Source organism: Rattus rattus, chromosome 12, assembly GCF_011064425.1.
Source record: "Rattus rattus isolate New Zealand chromosome 12, Rrattus_CSIRO_v1, whole genome shotgun sequence".
NCBI classification, from domain to species: Eukaryota; Metazoa; Chordata; class Mammalia; order Rodentia; family Muridae; genus Rattus; species Rattus rattus.
Window position 1 is genome coordinate 45,147,963 of NC_046165.1, and position 19,887 is coordinate 45,167,849.

At 47.5% G+C, this 19,887-nt stretch overlaps 1 protein-coding gene across 1 annotated transcript in view; it reads right to left on the reverse strand.

Moving 5' to 3' along the window:
- Nucleotides 1-1,387: 1,387 nt before the first annotated feature.
- The window catches only part of Vwa8 (von Willebrand factor A domain containing 8), a 320,387-nt gene continuing 301,887 nt past the window's right edge, over nucleotides 1,388-19,887 (reverse strand). Inside the window, exons 41-45 of the mRNA XM_032918098.1 lie at nucleotides 15,036-15,161; nucleotides 12,458-12,616; nucleotides 6,368-6,466; nucleotides 5,439-5,677; nucleotides 1,388-1,944 (exon numbers count right to left, since the gene is read on the reverse strand). Coding sequence (XP_032773989.1) covers nucleotides 1,836-1,944; nucleotides 5,439-5,677; nucleotides 6,368-6,466; nucleotides 12,458-12,616; nucleotides 15,036-15,161 — 732 coding nt within the window. The 3' untranslated portion in view covers nucleotides 1,388-1,835. The remainder of the gene's footprint in view (nucleotides 1,945-5,438; nucleotides 5,678-6,367; nucleotides 6,467-12,457; nucleotides 12,617-15,035; nucleotides 15,162-19,887) is intronic.

The following is a 19,887-nucleotide window of genomic DNA, read 5'->3' on the forward strand; positions in this document are numbered from 1 at the left end:
ATAATTACTGGGAAACATTCCTTCCCTGTTTAAGAATGGTTCTGCTGCATACCCAGGCTGTGTAGAGGGCCTGCTTCTTGAGCCACTTGTGAATGCTTTTTCCAAAAGTTGCCGGGGGCAGTGTCCTTGGGGCTAAGCTGCCCCTTGATGTGTATTTCCTCAGTCCACTGCAGTACCCAGGAAGAACTGTTTCAAGATTCTTCCCAGAAGTGTCTCGTGCCCCAGTCCCCATACCTCCGAGGGCCTGAAAGCACACAGATAAAATTTGTGGGGACAAGAGGGAGGAAGGTGGCTCTATGAGGCAAAAAGAGGAGTAGAAAGGAAGCAGGCAGTGGGAGCCCTCCATGAAGTCAGGAGGCAGCAACATGCAGTGTGGGTGAGGGGCTCATGCAAGCGCTCACCTGCCTTGACTGTGGATGTCGCTAAGGCTCCATGTCTTTGCTTGTAAAGTAATACTAATAATTCAGTGAATGATCAAAAGTCTGTGGTTAGAAATCTTGTGAAAGCAACGCGTTTTCTGAGTGAAAACACTTGGTCAGGCCGTGAGAACTGAACTGACAATGCACAGAGCCGTTTAGCATATCCCTGCGGTGCAGTAAATCATCAGCCAATAGGAGTGGTGGTGAGTAGTCATGTGATTACATTCTGAAGGCACTGAGTTGGAACTTGGTACATTTTGGGATAATTGAGCACCCGGAACAAGCAGGTGACTAGAAATACAAACCACACGCACTCACTGGGTGGTGACACCATATTGGGAAGCGACTGCTTTTATTTGACAGTGGATGAGGAGATGGGTGTCAGAAGAGAGGGGGAACATTTTCTGTCCTACGACTAAATGACGTGAATTTACTGTACAATGACAGTGTACACGGCTAGGGTAAGTAACATCACCAAAGATTAGTTCTCTCGCTTACACTAAGTAGGCACGCACATCCCACCCCAGCACCGACTTCACAGTCAGCTGTGAAGAGTGGCATTTCACTGGATGCCTCGAGAGACAGTTCTGTTGGACGATTTGAGTTTAACGACTTTGAAAGGAAAGAGAATTTGGCTGAAAAGTATCCTTTTCTTTAGTTAAATCGAAACAAGTCTCCAGTCAGCACCCAGTCAAACGCAGTGCTTTGAACTTTGGGTAATTTGTCAGACAGAAAGAAGCATTTGCTCCTCTCGGTGCTGTAATTTGGATGGCGAAGTATACTCCACTTCACTGTGGAGCTCTGGAGAACGGAAAGGGCTTGGCACAGGGAACTGAGGCAGGATATCTTTATCCTTCATCTCAGATAGCAGGGAATAGAAGTCAGTGGCATAGCAAGCACCCTAAGGATCGTTTGGTTCCTTTCTGACAAGAGAATGGAATTATTGAGAGAAGCCAATGCTAAAGTACTGCAGTCCAAATACTTTCCTGTTAAGGTTAAATGCTGTAAAATTGTAATTTGCTGGGCAATACACTCTGGAGAGAAAGTGGAAATAATTGTAGACAGGAGCGTGTTGGGTGGGGTCTGCAGGCTTGTCCCCGCTCAGTGTCAAACTATGGGCTTACAGGCTCCCCATGGCTACGGGCAGCAGATGACGTATTAAGGCGAAAGTGGGTGGTTTGCATCCTCTGGGTTTAGAACGAGGCCGAGCCTTGCAGTTCTGCACCTGCATCCTTCAGTGCTGACCTTCTAAGAAATGCAGGTCAACTCGTTTCGTCTGCAGACCTTCAACCCATCCACAAGCCCGCTCGCGGCTGGACGGCAGCAGCCCGCCACAGCGCAGGTCAGCTGGGTTGCGGTCTTTTAGAATTCTGTCTGCTCCTATTGCCTCCAATCTGGGGACGTAAAGGCTGCTTCTTAGATACTGGAGAGCATGGTGGAGGTGAAGATCTGTTGTAAAATCTGAGGGATCTTCTTGGTGTCCATGGCGATGAAGGACCGGCCAGCAGGCAGAGTTCTCTGAAGCCTGTCGGAGGGAAAGGGGGGAAATCACCGTTGCGAATCAAGGCTCCGGTCCAGCCCTGCCTGGCTGCCACTGCACCCAATGGGCTCTTGGGAAAGGCTGTTTGCACGCTCTCACCTCACTGCACCCAACTGTCCGTCTCTAGGCAGTGGAAGGCCTGGGGAAGCATCAGGGAGCAAGGGCGGGGAAAGCAAGAGCTCTGCAGTGAGGAAACCAGTGGTCTTCAAGTTCTAGCCTCTCCTGATATGCTCTAGTCCCTTAAGGACAGTGCCCGAGGGCCCATCTGGAATTAGCTCGCCTGCATCTGGCCTGATGCTGTACTTCTCTAAAAGCCTTTCTTATAAACAGCCCTCCAACACGCTACTTAACCAAGTCCCCAAGTGGGTTTCTGGTTCCTCCCCACCACAAACCGTGAAGTGCAATGTGCATCATCCGACTGCTGCTTGACAGCGCTGAGGGTGAACAGGGCTTATGGTAATTTTTTTAAAATGTCAATTTATCGTTGGGAACAAAAGGCCATCTTTGAAGGCAATAAGACGACAAGGCGTAGATGTATTGGAAAGAAGGCTGCCTTTCATTGTGCCAAGAAGTTTGGTTTTGGTGACATTTAATAAAAGTCAGGCACTCTGTGCAGCATCATGTATTTGGCGTGCGGGGCAGACCAGCTAAGCCTGCACCATGCCTTTTGCCAGCGAATGTTGGACCATTTCCCCAGGAAACCACAAGGGTATTATTGTGCTTTCTTAAGTATTCCAACAGGATCTGTTCACTAGATAGAAAAAATGCCCGCTTCAGCTCAGCCAGCATTTGCTGAGCTTGCCGTCTGCCGAGCCCTGGTGTGGGGGAAATGTGGACAGAGGAGGCTTTGAGGACAGGAAGGTTCCAGAAAATGTGAAGTGCTAACACATGAAAGTGAGAGAGGTGTGTGCAGTCGGCTGCACTGAGCGAGCCCAATCCACGGTGCCAGGCTGTTCTCAAGCTCACCGTGGAAGCTGCAGCACCCCAGGGGCTGAAACCGCCCTGGTTTATGGGAGTCTGTACCACAGAGCCCAGCATGCAGCAGGGCAGAAGCAAAGCCAGGCCCCCCATTTGTAAGACAGGATGGTTTTTGTTTTCCTGAGATACACTTTCGGTTGTTTTTTTCTGCCTTTTATGAGTATTCTGGGCAGAAAAGCCATGGATGCCTTCTGTTAGTGTGTATACATTACGGGAAGGGTTGTCTGGCCTGGCCTTTGGGTAGTCCCAGAGGTACTTACTGTCTGGCTATAAATTCCATATATCATGCAGCATGGTAACTATAGCAGGTAACCATCCACACACACTTACATACAGTCAGTCTTCCTGTGTGTCCAGGGAGTTAACCGTCCACACACACTTACATACAGTCAGTCTTCCTGTGTGTCCAGGGAGTTAACCATCCACACACACTTACATACAGTCAGTCTTCCTGTGTGTCCAGGGAGTTAACCATCCACACACACTTACATACAGTCAGTCTTCCTCTGTGTCCAGGGAGTTAACCATCAGTCTTCCTGTGTGTGTCCAGTTAATCCACACACACTACAGTCAGGGTGTCCAGGACAACTTACATGTCCAGGAGTTAAGCACACTTACATACGGTCTTCCTGTGTGTCCAGGAGTTAACCGTCCACACACACTTACATACAGTCGGTCTTCCTGTGTGTCCAGGGAGTTAACCGTCCACGCACACTTACATACAGTCGGTCTTCCTGTGTGTCCAGGGAGTTAACCGTCCACACACACTTACATACAGTCAGTCTTCCTGTGTGTCCAGGGAGTTAACCATCCACACACACTTACATACAGTCGGTCTTCCTGTGTGTCCAGGGAGTTAACCGTCCACACACACTTACATACAGTCAGTCTTCCTGTGTGTCCAGGGAGTTCCACACACATACAGTCAGTCTTCCTCTGTGTTCAGGGGTCAGTTAACCGTCCACACACAGTCTTCCTGTGTGTCCATAACCATCCACACACAGTCAGTCTTCCTGTGTGTCCAGGGAGTTAACCATCCACACACACTTACATACAGTCAGTCTTCCTCTGTGTCCAGGGAGTTAACCATCCACACATACTTACATACAGTCGGTCTTCCTGTGTGTCCAGGAGTTAACCGTCCACACACACTTACATACAGTCAGTCTTCCTGTGTGTCCAGGGAGTTAACCATCCACACACACTTACATACAGTCAGTCTTCCTGTGTGTCCAGGGAGTTAACCGTCCACACACACTTACATACAGTCAGTCTTCCTGTGTGTCCAGGGACACACACTTACATACAGTCAGTCTTCCTGTGTGTCCAGGGAGTTAACCGTCCACACACACTTACATACAGTCAGTCTTCCTGTGTGTCCAGGGAGTTAACCGTCCACGCACACTTACATACAGTCAGTCTTCCTGTGTGTCCAGGGAGCTTCCCCTACATGCCTCTCCAGTGAGAGATATACACACACATCTATATGTAGACATATATATCTATGCATATATATACACACATGTCTAAATATATACTCGTGTGAGTTATTGAAGTTTATTTATGGGGATATCTATGTATATATGTATGTATGTTTGTATGCATATGCATATGACAGTCTCTTTATGTCTGTGGTAGTTGGAATAAGGATGGTCCCATAGGCTCATATATTTTCAAGTTAGGTCCTCAGTTGGTGAGAAGGGTTAGGAGGCGTGGCCTTGTTGGAGGAAGTATGTCACTAGGGTGGGCTTTGAGGTTTTAAACATCCATGCCAGACCCAGTGTGTCTCTCTCTCTCTCTGCTTGATGCCAGATCATGATGTAGGGCTCTCTCCTACTGCTCCAGGGCCACGCCTGTCTGCTTCCCACCATCTGATCACAGATTAACTGTGCACAAGCCTCCAGGTAAATGCTCTCTCTGTGAGAGTTGCCTTGGTCATAGTGTCTCTTCACAGTGACAGAACAGTGCCTGTTTACACACCAAATAGACACACATTACATACAGACGAGTACACTTTCTGCTATGCTAGGGCATTTACTATTCTTTATTTTTGGTAATATTTGGGATTGAACATGGGCATCATGCATGCCAGGCAAGTGTTTAACAACTGAGCTATTACCCCATTGAGCTATATTTACTATTTTGAGTATGATTTGAAATGACCTGATGAGATTGGGCTGAGGGATCTTATAGATTTTATAGATTAAGTACTTACTAATTGTTTAACCAATTAGTGGGAAAATCAATTTGGTAATTACTTATTTTATAAAAACAATTAAAATTATAAAGTCTTGTCTGACAAACCTTAGAGCATTGAGTTCCCTCAAAACTATGGTTGCTTGTCTAAACAAGCCAGAGTGTTTGCAGCCCAAGTGTGACAGTAGCTGCTTCAGGGTAGAACTCTAGACCATTTCACCTGCCCTCCCCAGCCCCTAGGAATGAAGTTCAAGAAACAACACACACCAGTTATTAGATCTGCTCTCTGCTGTGGCAATACTCACCTGGCTGCCTGATCCCCCAAAGAGCCGATAAAAATGGCAAAGGCATTTACTTGAGGATTGCTTGTGAGGATCTGGGCAAAGCGGGCTGGGTTTATTCCATATCGGGACAGATTCGCATCACTCAATATGATGACGAAGTACTCATCAGCTTCCTCTGTGGTAATGTCCTTGATGGCATGTTCCGTCCCCTCGAGTGTGTGGTCCCCACTCATGCAGAACTGAGAGTGGGCATGCATTGTCTGAGGTAAGAGTTGGGCACAGAAACCACAGGTGAGCAACTCCTCATGATGGTCGGTCTATTGGCAGACTACCTGCCTTTTGATTACGTACTGGAGACAACATGGCACACGGACAGTTCTATGGGGATGACTTTCCTTAGACACAGGCATTGCTCCCAAATGTCCACAACTGACACTTTTACAACTCAACATTCTATTTAAAGTAAGAAAATATGTAACTGGTATCATCTGGAAGAGAGGTACAGTGCAGGAGAATAAGAAGGGATGGGCTGAGTTTCCAGTACACAAGTTAATCCGATGCTAAACACTGTTTTCGGTGGCAAAGGAGGAAATCTGTATTAAGATCATGGTGTCTTCTGCAAGTTTAAGTGAGACTGAATTTAACCACTCAAAATTACAACAAAAATATAAAATTTGAAATACAGAGTGACCTAAAAGGGGCCATTGTTTTCCTTTCTACTGAGCCTGTGTGATTATGGAATTCTGATCTCAGATGTCCAAACGTAATAAAACAATGAGTACTCTGAAAACATTTAGGGAACACTTAACATTAGAGGGTAGAAACAGGGTTTTAAGCAAGAAAAGTGGTTTCTATTTGTCCCCTGAGATATTTGTTGCCTCTTCAGGGAATCCTAGTTTCTATCTAATCTGATAGAAAATCTCACAATGTGGAAGGAACAATGTATTTACCTTCAGAATTTCTAGTCTCTGCTTATTGTTCTTAGGGATCTTGTTAACTGGAACGAGCTTGATATTGTAGCCATCTCCCGAGTGTCCAGCAATGTCGTACTATTCGGAAGAGAGTTGGAGAGGTCAGAAGTCGGTGAGTAACACAACGGTCTTTGGTCCTAGAGATCCCCAACTCTGGACTGTTCCAAGTTGATCAATATTTGGTCATAAAAGGATGCAAAAGGCAAACGATTTTGGATTCATTCTGTTTGGGTCCACTGTCCTCTGAGACCTCTGTCCCCTGGAAAGAGGTGGGAAGTGTGAAGGGGACTTTGGTGGCTGTCCCAGATTCCATGTGTACATTTCAAGGGAGACTTGGTAGGAAACGCACATAGTGTTGGGCAGACCTCACAGGGGCTCTCGGGATTCCAGCTGCCTCATGCAAGCTCTCTGCCCTCTCCCCATAATTGTGGTCAAGTCTGGTAAACATAATGGGGAATCACATATGATTACATTAACTTCCATGACAAAAAGGATCCTGCTGATGTAATTTAACTCACAGTCAAGGAAACTTAATCAAAAGAGAAGTTATCCAGTGGGCCTGATCTAATCACACAGAGCTCCTTTTAAAGGCTCTCTCCTGGCAGCTGATGGAAGGGGAGATCTGACGTGAGGGAGTTAACTATGGCATAGATAGATGAGACCATGGACACAAGTGTCAGTGGCTCCCAAAAGCTGAGAGTCAGCAGGAAATTAGGGACCTCTGTCACCATTCCAAGCAATTCAATTCTGTCCCCAACAGAGAACAACCTATTTCTATTTGTAAAAGTGAAACATACTCAAAGAAACTAAAGTGTAGAAAAGGCAAAATGTATCCACACTTATGTTCAGGTCAGCTCAGAAGATACTCTCTGACAGAAGCTGTCGGCAATCAGTTCCTTCTGACAGACATGCCAGGGTGCATAGTGACAGCGAACACACCGGCATCAGCATAACGGCCTGATACTGACCATGTGACTGAATAATCCGCTTTTCCACTTGTTAATATATGGCATGTAGCTTTCAATTTAGGAAGCACCTTTTCACCCCCATCTCCTGGGCACGCAAAGTACTGACTGTTGAGAGGAACCCAACAGAGTCAGGTGTCCCGCTACAAAATCCAAAAAGAAGCCAGAGGTAAGCTGTCTGGGAGAGTCAGTCTCTCTGAACCCTCCTACCTCTATTAGAGATATTTTGTAATTCCACAGAGGCTGGGACACTGGGGCAACTGAGGTATCTGCAAGGGAAATACTGCATGTTTGGGGGTGAAGATCCAGGGACATTTGGGTACCTGCCAATGCAGTACTCACAACAGCTCTTCTCCAGCCCCTCCTGCACGCCCCGCCCTGGGTGCTATGGGGCAGGGCAAGCGAGCCTTTGCCTATCTGCACCTTTGCAGAGATAGACAGGTTCTGACGTGGTTGATCTCTGCACGCTCAGTTTCTGTGCATGTTTACGGTAGACACAGATGCTCTCAGGGAGCCTGGGGTAAAAAGCAGCCTGTCTTTGTGTGGGGGCGACATTATTTTACAGTCCAGAAACCAGAACACGTTCTCCTAAGCCAGATCAGAAGTACAACAGAACATAACTGAGACGGCCACGTCTGAAATGGGAGGTAGAAATACTTCTGGTGAAAGTGCCCCCACACCCCCATTTAAACAGGACGAGGGCAGGGCCATCGAGGAAAGATGGACTGCACTGTGGCTGTGCCCACACTGCGTGAGGAGTGCTGAGGAGGCTGGGAGGGAAGACGGAGCTCTCATCCCCAGGAGGAGCAGTGTTCTCAGAGTCACCGTGTGACATGGCCGGGACATTAAAAAAGGTTTCTTGATTCAGAGCAAGGTGCTTAACCCTTTAACTCTCCTTCCTGCCTTGCAGTGATGCTAGTTTAGATGGCCTGCTTGTCATCACTTCTCCTCTCTCACAGAGGGATAGTATCTGTTCAGCCGCTCCCAGGGTCATAGGGGTGGACAGCGCAGTCCACTTAGTGACAAAGATGGACGGTACTTGCTTTCCCTCCTTACATGCCAGCATCTTCACACGGGTCATCTTAGGTCCCTGAACCAGCTCTGCTGTAGGAGAGGCTGACGCTCGGAGGGGCTGTCAGCCTTCCTAAGATTTAGTGTTGTCTCTAAATTCATCTATTAATTCAGGTTACCACAGAGAAGTAATGAGTCCTCAAGCTAGTCCTACATCTATTCTTCATTTTTTTTTTGTTTTCATGGCTAATATTTCCACATCAGTTACTGAGTCAATTCTGATGGTCTCAGCAAACTTTGTGCAGTGTTTTGGGGAGTCCTATCTGGGGGTAATAGTACAAATATATGCAAAGCGTAATAGCGTGACTGGCCTCCATATTTAAACTCAAAGAACATTCCTAAGGCATTGGGACAGGAGCAATTACAGATACTCAGCTGAGCGTGTCTCTGTGAGTCATCTTTCTAAAGCCTTCTGGGAAGTAACATAGTCTTCCTGACTGTGGGGCGGCGTATTAAGAGGAGGAGATGGTAATGAAACGTTTTTACTTTTGAATGAATGTTTGGAAATACTGACTTGGCATAAGTTTGGGAATATGTAAAACAGATCCAAGGACTAGGGACAGAACAAGTAAGAATATCCCCAGTGGGGGCCGCCAGGGGGTCACAAGCCCTGGCATTGCACATCTAGCAGTGTGACCTTGGGCCAAGTACTTCACTCTTTGAACCCTGGCTTTCTCATCTGTAGGCTGATGTTGGTGAAGAGAATGCCCAGACCCCAGGCTCTGTGACCATCTAATGGAGAAAAGCTGGCTCCTCGTAGTTTGAGGCGCACACATATATTGTGTCTGGTCTTCATCTGTTGTTTCGTATGTGGGAAGTGAGGACCCTCAACACCATCTACTGAGGGAAAGTCCTCGCAGTTGGTGAGAAGCAAAAGTTCAGCGTGGTTCTAGAAAAGCGGGTTTCTTTTCCATCTTCGGTTTTTGCAGATGCGAGGACAGAACCTAGGGTCCTGCGTAGGCTAAGAGGCCTCGTTAGAACTTATTGTTAACCTAGGCGGAGAGCCTCTGCTGAATGAAGGGTTGCCTAGATCAGCCTGGTGTGCGGCCATGTCTGTGAGACACTGTCCTGACTGAGGAGAGAGGAGCCTGCCCACTGTAGATGGCGTACATGTAGTCAGGCGGATGGACCTGGCTGTGTGGAAAGGCTGAGCCTAGACCACTGAGTTGCACTGCTCTGTAGTGTCTGCCCTGACTTCCCTCTGTGGATAGTGACTGGGAAAGCCACATAATCTTTTACTCCCTAAAGCTTTTGGTCATGGTGTTGGTCACACTCTTTACCACCAAAGCTGCATCCCCAGCTCTTTCTTGGCAATGGAATAAACTGCACGACGTCCACTTTATGCACACTGCGCAGTTAAGTGGCGTTGTTTGGGTAGTGCTGGGCGAGTGGGGTGCCCCCACCCCACACACTCCCCACAGGGTTCCCTTCATACTGTTTGCCTGACTTACATACTTCATGGAAACAATTAAACATTTTACATTATTGTCTCTCCAAAGCCCAATTTCTGAGTGAGAGAATAAACCCATTTTCTGGTACTATTGTTTGAATGTTTAGTGGAAAAACAATCTTTGAAAGAACTGTCAGGACATTAAGAGCTTTTGAAAAGGAAGTCTACTTTAAGATGACACTGCTGACTCCCAGGAGCTTGGAGAAAAGAACACACGGGATGAAGTAAAGGAGAAATTCCCTAACTGAAATCAGTTCACATAACCGCTAGCATCCTGCCTAGGAGCTGTGTGACCAGCAGAAGCGGTCCTGGTCTCCAGCCTGGAGGAGTTGCTGCTGGCTGTCTGTGAACTGTGCTGTTCTGGGAATGTCTGAAGTCAGGTGGCTAAACACTCTGAGGTACTTTAAAGGTTTAGCAAGCGCCATGCCGCTGAATCAGGTTTCCGTCTCAGTGACGCTCATGCTTGAGGGTCCCTGTGGTTTGGCGTGGGTTGTGCTAATGTGGGGTAAAGTGGTGGTGAGGACTGTAAGTGAGCCTCCCTGTGCAGACTGTATGACCCACGAGGCAGCACAGCTCTAGTCAAACACAACACAAGCAGATGCCGAGAGGGGCAGGCAGTGCACAGACCACCTCACCAGCAGGCACTTCTGAAGGCTGCAGAGCACGGGTGAACTGTAGGAAGACTGAATTAAGGACTGTCTGGAACTCAGGGGGAGCTTTAGATCACACTGCCAGTCCCCAAAGACACTGAGCGATGCCACGCTGGGTACCCCAGGAGTCATGCTTTCTGAGTACCTGCAGTCTCTCAGCAGTTGCTGCTGGACCTTATCCTTCTCTCACAGTCAAGAAACTGAGTGCGTGGCTGACTGGTGGGATAACAATGATATAGGGATATCCCAATATTTCTACAAAGAAACCAAAATGCATGCATGCAGTTGGAGTGAGGCTGAGCCTCAGTCCTAATCCTCCTCCTCTGTACTGCATGTGCCTGCTCCTCTTGTACCCTAATTAGAAGCAGGAAAAGCTCTCATGGAATATGTGGTTCCATCACTCCTCTGTCCTCTACAGAGGGGGTCTGGGAAGCCCTAGCCAATCGACTCTCAAGACATATGGTGGGGTGGCAGCAATATGGCGGTCTCCAATAAGCATGAGAGGAAGGCCTGGAGAGCTTCTGAGGGGAGGCTGGGGCAGGTTCAGACCCAAATGCTTATGGACATACGCTGACCCCTGGCTGTCTAGCCACCCATTGGCCGAAGTGGTTTAAATAAACATTTTCTATAAAAAAAAAATCCGGATGCAATCACATGAGGTCCAGGAGGGTCAAGAGATGGGAAGGCTGAATGGCCACCTCAGTGCAGAGAGAGCAGGCCTGCTGTTTTGTTTGCCCCAGCAGGCCCTGTCGCCTCTGCCTCCCACAGGAGGAAGTACTGTGTCTTATAAGCAGTGCAATGCTGCTCAGAAACTTCCCAGATTCCCCTTGTCCTGTCCTCACCCTGTCAGAGTGAGTCTTTGATTGGGGCTCTGGGATTGCTGGCAACTACAGTAGAGCCAAGACGACTCTTACATAGCTCCACAGGGTTCGGGGCCACGGAGGAGAGCATTCCTGTTGTGAAGGAAGCAGAGCGCTTCCTCATGCTCAGCGTGTGTTATGTGCATTTACCCCTGTACTGTGCAGAGCCTTGCAGCCCCACCAGCAGTCACAGCGGGATGCTGCACACTCCTCACCACTGAGCTCTGAAAGGCCATTCTCCCTGGGACTCAGGCAGGAACCCGGGAGAGCCAGTGGTCTGCACCCTTCACGAGGAGCCTAAGGGAAATGGCAGTCAACTTGTCTCTTGCTTTTGCTTAATGTAGACTATACTCACAAGCAGAGGTCCAGGCGACCTTAAATGGCAATTGACTTGAGACTGTCTGTTCCCCAAGGGTTGTTCTATTCAGTACAGACTCCAGAGTCTGCACAGTGTCTGCAGATACTGTGTCTCTCTCCGGCATGTGTTGGTGGTTATCTGCTGTGATGCCGGTGTTTTCTTTGGACAATCACAAGCAGGTGAGTTGACTCCTACTGGCTGGCAACACGGTAGAACGTGCGTTCTCTCCCTATGCACAGGCCTCTGGGATGAGGGACTTGATAGCAAACTCCACAATGACAAGCTGGAAACGGTTTGAACAGAAGGCGGCTTCCTCTCGGGGGAACCGTCCTGTCAGCTGCGGTGTGTATTGTCTGCTCACTGTTCATGAGGACAGGGAAGGGAATCAGCACGGGATGCTGTGTGTGACCACAGCAGGGGACGGGATGTCAGTGCTCAGAGGCACGAGAGGGGGATGCCCAGGAAAATGAGAACAGGCTCCAGTGTTCCCAGGAAGTGCTGTGGTTTAACATCACACGACTTGTATGTTAGGTGCTTTTCTCGTGAGGATAGAGGTTATTGGGCCCTTCCATTGTGTTACTATTAGATGAAGCAGCGGCCATGTTCCCTGCTGGTGAGAGGGGGTGCCTGGTTCTCTGGGTGGGGTCTACACCTACCTTTCCAGGGCTGACCCTAAGTGACCAATAAAGCTCTACATGGCCAGCTCTGGCCTTACCTTGAATTTCTCCTCATAGTTCTCGAAGGCCTCCATGACCATGCACACTGCCTCCATCGAGCGCTCCAGCCGGCGATCCACCCCGTTGAAGCGGTACATGCTGCCAGAGACATCTACCACCAGGCGTAGGCGCTTGGGCTTCTGTTGTGGGCTGCCCAGCTGAGGACGGGAATGGCAGAAGACCATGGTCAGCTGGTTCTCGCCCAGGCTCTGCTGTGCCAGTCTAAGGTGGGCAGATCTGACTCAGGCTCAGCCTGGAACGGGCTGTCCCAGAGGCTGGGGGCGATGACTATACCCATAGCAGATGTTAGGCTGGCTGTTGGGAGCACATGGAAAAGAGCTTCCTCTGGAATACGGTGATGAAGTTGCTGTCTGGAGGTTTACAACTTAAAGATAATGCATTTTAGAAATACCAGCCTGGGAGGCTAAGGCCCCGTGTCCTTTGCTCTATGTGCCAGCACCCCCCTCCCCCGCCCTGAGAGAGTGTGGCTGGAGGGAAAGCTTCATTTGTTCTGTCGTGCAGTCACTTGAAGGTCATTTTTCACCTAGGCTGAAGAAATGCCAGACTGCTAAAACACAGTTAGTTATGTGAGAGGGGGTCTGGCCAAGAACTTAAGTATTTTCAGAACGTCTCGACTCTTTAGAGCTTTTAGGGTTTCTTCTGGTGGGTGAACTTTTTTCTTTTCTTGGCAGTCAAAATGGTGCTGATCTGCTGTCTGGCAAAAATTACTGATTAAAATGTGAAATCTTAAGAGATCAGCTTGGGGTCCAGATCTGCCAATGTGACTTTTTTTTAAAGTCAGTAACAATAAATAAGAAAAATTCCAGATTATTCTATTATTATATACTTGCTGGTGTGCATGAAAGATGATAAGCAGAACTAATAATTTCAAGAAAACACTCTAGAGGGTGGTAGGGTGGCTCATGAGATGGCTTGGTGGGTAAGGGACTTGCCTTGGAGCCTGATGACTGAGTTCCATTCCCAGGACTACATGGGGGAAGGAGAGAACTGACCCCTCCCGTGTGAGTGTGTGTGTGTGTGTATGTGTACATACACATATATGTATATATATATGTAAATAATTTAAGGTATCATGGATGCTTAGAGAATAATAGTAGGAAGTAAATTTTCCACATTCCTTTAAAACGTTAAGTGTGCCCCAATTAAGAAGCATCATGGCACACATATGTGCATGTCTAGCTCACAGATGTGTTCAAACACTTGCCGACCACAGTGAGTCAGTAGAGAGAGCAGCTGTTGACTCATGGCAGTGACACAGAAATAAGATCTTCCAAATCACTCCCAGATCCACTGAGTAAACATTACAGAGTGTGGCACTGCTGCTCTCCCTCACTGCACCCTGGCTCCCAGGGGCCACTCACCAGTTTTGATTATTCTGGGCAACAGGAAACCCCAAAGTTCACTCAGATTCTCTAGTTGACCATGTTGTCACAGCCTGATGAATACTTACTACAATTAGTATAACTTAGGAGAGAACTCCGGTTTCCTAAAAACTGAAGGCAGTTGATGGACACAGATGTACCCACTCTGCAACTGGGGAGCGGGCCTGTAGGTGGCCGCATAGGTAGCTCTTGACTACTGGCTGCTGCAGGGCTGGTGGTCAGGGTTGGTTCTTGGTCTCTTCTCCGAGGCGGCTGGCCTGAGACCATAGCACCATGAACTACCCTTTTCTGTTATAAACTAGCATCTATAAACCAGGTTTTAGTATTTATTCCCCTGCTTTGCCTGCCAAACCTTAGGCCACAGTCTGAACCCTGCTCTTAACTCCTCTGGATTTGCTTAAAGCTTACCCTACCTTTGTGAAGGAGCTTGGCCCTGCTTTGTTGTTTTGAGAAAGGGTGTCTTTATGTAGCCTGGATGTCACTTTGTACCTCAGGCTGGTCTCAGTCTCTCCGACTCTTGGGTGTCTGGATTAGAGGACTGTATGCCTGGCGCTCGCATTGCCTGTTCTATCTCTCAGGCTGGTCTCAGTCTCTCCGACTCTTGGGTGTCTGGATTAGAAGACTGTATGCCTGGCGCTCGCATTGCCTGTTCTATCTCTCAGGCTGGTCTCAGTCTCTCCGACTCTTGGGTGTCTGGGTTAGAGGACTGTATGCCTGGCGCTCGCATTGCCTGTTCTATCTCTCAGGCTGGTCTCAGTCTCTCCGACTCTTGGGTGTCTGGATTAGAGGACTGTATGCCTGGCGCTCGCATTGCCTGTTCTATCTCTCAGGCTGGTCTCAGTCTCTCCGACTCTTGGGTGTCTGGATTAGAAGACTGTATGCCTGGCGCTCGCATTGCCTGTTCTATCTCTCAGGCTGGTCTCAGTCTCTCCGACTCTTGGGTGTCTGGGTTAGAGGACTGTATGCCTGGCGCTCGCATTGCCTGTTCTATCTTTTTCTGTTATGTGCGTGTGCTCCATGTCTTGATGAGACTTTTTTTTAAAAAAAATTATGTCTTCCATAATGCTTTCTGTAGTTGCATATTTTGGGTTAATGGTATTTTGACACAACTTATGAACTCTCTACCGAGGGCTGAGCTATGTGGATCTGAGGCTCAGGGTTCCCCATTATTTACCTGTGGTTCCAGATCACCCCGACGTTTGTAGATGGCCTTTTCTCCAGCCAGCCCATCAATGATCTTGGCATCGTCTAGTTCTCCGGTAGCTTGGTGTCTTAGCCACTGCCTTTCTTTGCCTTTAGCCTGCAATGTCACAAACAAACGCACGTGAAACTTTACATGGTTGGTGCTACAGTTCTTTGACACATTTCTTGCGTGAATAACAGGAAGCATAGTGGGATCCCGACAGAAAGTGACGTCTCTCTCTGCCTCCGAGAAAGGCCTTTGCAGTGTGGGTTCTCGGTTGAAATTGTTTTACCACATGGAACAACACAAAGAACTCGCACAGAGGACGTATGAACAGGAAGGCGGTATGCAAATGAACCCCCAGGGAAAGGTCAATGTCTGGAAATGTAATGATGACGTATTTCTTATGGGTTTTCTGTCACAGTGATCCTAGAAGATTTATTAGGTAACAAAATAATCAGCTTGAACTTGTTAACGGAGACAGAGTCTGTGAGCTGGTCTTCAGCGCTCTCCCTTCTGGATGGGAATTTTGATACTCAAGTTCCTGAGACTTCATGTGCAAGCTGAAACAGCTGGGAGGATGGGAGCAGTCTGCCATGCACGGCTCTCTGCTTTTCCAGATCCGGAAAACATCTGAATGCTTCGGAAGGTACTTCCACAGCACACTTTGCCGTGGTAACTTACAACTATGCCAGGTGGCCCAAGCAGACAGGTAAAGGATAAAGAACTCTGAGCTGGACAGTTTTATGTCAGCTTGATACAAGCTAAAGCCATCTGAGTGGAAGAGACCCAAACAAATGCCTCTGTAAGACGAGGCTGGAGACAGTCTGCAGGGCATCTTCCTAGTGATTGACTGGGGAGGCCCAGCCCGTTGTGGGTGGTACCATCCCTGGGCTGGTAGAAAGCAGGCTGAGCAAGCCAAGGGAAGCAAGCCAGCAAGCAGCAACCTTCCATGTGTGAGTTTCTGCCTCAACAATGATGTAGAAGTATAAGGCAAGCCAACCCTTTCCTCTATATGTCGCTTCTGTCACAGCAGCAGAAACCCTGACTAAGACAAACTCTAACATCCCAAGGAAGGCACGTGCTTGTGAGAGCCCATGACTGCAGTTACATTAGGATCTAGGCTAACAGAGCTTTGGGGATGCAAACCAGATTTTAAGACACACTCTCCCAGAAATATAAAAAATGGGGAAGAATGGAACTAGAACTTGAGGATTTTATATTTCCTTTATGGTAACAGGAGGGGATTTAAATTTAGTTTTTTTTTTTTCTTTTTCTTTTTTTCGGAGCTGGGGACTGAACCCAGGGCCTTGCGTTTGCTAGGCAAGTGCTCTACCACTGAGCTAAATCCCCAACCCCAAATTTAGTTTTCTATAGCTCTGGCAGGCATTAAAAATTCACTACAAGAATCCAGCATGGTAGGGAGTGAGCTTGTGCCTGGCTAGCATGGTCACGTAGCAGCTAACAGGGCGGGTGGGGAATCCTCAGGGTCATCACTTTTGATTTATGAAAATTAGTGAATAAATGCTTAACAATGGGGCATCTAACATGGCATACAATTTTATACCAGTACAAATCCCACGGTCTTCCTGAACCCAGCTTAAGAATTCAACTTCCGTACCATTTTGATGATAGCAACTATGTCCTCATTTATTTTTTCTTTATTTTCCTAGTGGCTGATCTCAGGGGACTCAGTCCTCAGAAGTGATGACTCCAGGAAGACTGTGGCATTACCAACCAGTCACCAGAATGGAGGAGCCGAGTCCCAGCTGTCTGACCTCTGACCCAGCGGGAGGGAGGCTAGAAGGTTGTGTTTGCCCACCGTCCACCACTGGTAATATATAATTACCAGGACTTTACGTGAGCCGAGCTTTGTGCCAGGATGCCCTATCTCCATGACTCGTGGAATTCTTGTAGGGATATATGTGTGGGTCAACTGCCCACCAGAATTAAAATATTCGTGTTGGTGATCTGCAGGTTTTCTTTATCATATTTATATTAATATATAATTATTCACATATAATTTTGATAAAGGATTTGGTACTCCAAATATATAAAATTCTCTTAAAACCCAAGTTCTAAAATGTCAAAAATGGGCAAAGCCTATAGGCAAACCTGCTCTTGTTGTTTAGCTGAGTGGACATACTGTCAAACACATTCTTTATGTCTACAGTCCGGTTAGTGCTGCTGCCGCCTTGGTCAGACAGCGTCTCACTGGTGGTGGCAGTGAATGCAGAGGCACTGTTGAATGCATGGGACATCTATATCGGCTCAGGGAAGACCAGGTACAGTAGAGAGAGCTGAAAGGACACCTGAGCTAAAGGACGGGTGGGCGATGAAAGGACACAGCCATTTCTGTGCATGCACAGACTGACAGCAGCTACCGCCACCTGCAGAGAACACACCCAAGATGATGGGGCTTTCAACACCCCTCATGGTGGGAGCAGGGCTCTTGGGTCCACCTCTATCCTGAGGAGCGACTGGCAGCTAGCGCTATGGGTATTTCATGGTATTTCGTTATTCTTCAGTGCTATACCCACTGGCAAGTCACTTATGCTTCAGCCACTGTCACCTAAGCCGCCCTCAGTAAACTCGGGGGTCTCTAAGACAAGACACAAAGCAGGAGGGTACTTGTTGAGAGGAAGTGTGTGGGGTATCATCAAAATACATTATACACATGATTCCCAAAGAAAAAGTCTTTTTAAAGGCAAGAACAGTATCAGTGTGCCTTCTTTGCTACGATGCCTGCTCAACTGTACAAGTGAAAACACGTCCAACGTTCTACATCATTAGATTAAGACAGCTATGAGATATCGTTCTGTGCCTCGGAATGGCCAGGATCCAAAACGCTGACGTCACCGAGCGTGGGCGAGGAAGGGCTGAGTGGACACTCATTGCCCATGGGGATGTTGCAGCCCCCGTGAAGACAGCTTCTTGCAAAACAAAACTCATGCTTAGGATCCAGCAACCGCATGCCTTGGTATTTACACAGTAGGAAACTTGCATCTACACAAAAGATGTATACATGATGTTTTTGCATTAACTGCAAAATCTTGGAAGCAACCGAGATATAAATGGACAAACTGCGGTAAATTCTGGCAATGGAATATTATTCAGCATCAGAAGATGGACTGTCGAGTCTGTAGTGACCTTGCTGTAGTAAAGTGACTAGAGCACTGTGCTTTGTTGCCTTATACATTACCGTACGGGGCTGGAGAGATGGTAGAGCACCTAGTGCTCTGGCAGACGACTCGTTTGGCTTCCAGCATGCACACTCGCTCACAGCAACCTGTGATTCCAGCTCCAGGGCATCTGATGCCCACTTCTGACCTGGACAAGGACTGCACTTACATGCATAAACCACACACACATAACTATAAAAATCTTAGAAAAATTAGTACAGTGATGACTGCTCCAGGGGCGCCATATTTAAGAAAATTAAAATCTCATTAAAAAAAACTTTATTGTGGGGTACCCCTCAAGACCACAGAGTGGTTGATAACTCCTGTGGGAGTTATGTCAAGTCCATTTCTGACAGAATCAGACCCAGAACTTGTAACAATGGACAAGAAATTAATCCCTAGCTGTGGGTGCCATGGACCTTGGATGGACAGGAAGTGGCGCAGTGATGGAGCGCTGTGAGTCACGTGATTCCGTGGAGGCTTGGTACACAGACGCAGCAGCAGGGAGCACTTTTATTTCATGCTAATAATTATGACATGATAAAAGTGTGCCTGCTTAGACATGGGTTACTGTTACTGCACTTGATAGGGAAGTTATTTTCTTCTTAGAATATCGTAATTGTTATCTTTGGTCATCACACAAGACTCTGGAGAGTTTGGTCTTAATTTTCTCATGCTGCCATTTTTTCCTATGATGATTATATCCCAAAGCATTCTGTAGCACAAAGACGGTTTCCCTAAAATATGTCAAGAAAAGAATAGGACTTTGGGGCTGGCAAGATGGCTAATCCGATAAAACTACTTGCCATGAAGCCTGAAAACTTGAGTTCAATCCCTGGGACCTACTTGGAGAACTGACTCCAGAAAGTTGTCCTCTGACATCCACATGCGCTGTATGCATGTATCCCCTCCCCCCCAATAGTAAGCAAACGCAATGAAAACAGCTCTGCCTGAAGACCCAGCTACACCACTTCCAGATCTCACATTTTCTCCATGTATTCTAACGGCCCCAAGATATGAGACACAGACAGCACGTGGTGCTGACGTACTCAGTAATGTTCTCCGGGCCCACACATGCAGGCCTTCTTCAGCTCAGTGCACCCTTTTCGCTGGATGCTTCTCTCCAGTTAGGTTTGTTTTTAAATTTTATCCTCACTAGTTCTTTCCCAAGTTTTCATGGGATCCCCTGTGGTCTGCACTCCAGGCTGGGTCAAGCCTGTTCTACTTCTTGAGCAGACTTAAGTCCGGGCACTGGATTTTGTTTGATTGCTCTTTCCCTCTTTCCTTACTACGTTTGACCCCTTTATCAGCTGTGCTTTGATTCCTTTAAATCTCTGTCTTACTTCACATAGGAGACATTGCTAATGAGAACAAAAATAAGCCATGCTAGCCTGGCTGCCACTCCCACGTCCTGGCTTGTCATTCCATGTAGTCCTTCAGCTGCCCTGTTGCATTTTTTCTTGTGTTCTTGTTCTCAGATGACGAAGTTGTTCAGGAACAGAGCAGCTGGGCCACCCTTGCATGCATGTTCTTTCCTCTTAATTACTATCGGGACCCTTAAGGAATTTAAGCTGGCGTTGGTTGAATTCAGGCTATACCATCACCTCAGAAGCTGTAAGAAAGGACCTGAAGCTGTGGCTAGTCCTGGCAGGAGAACTGCA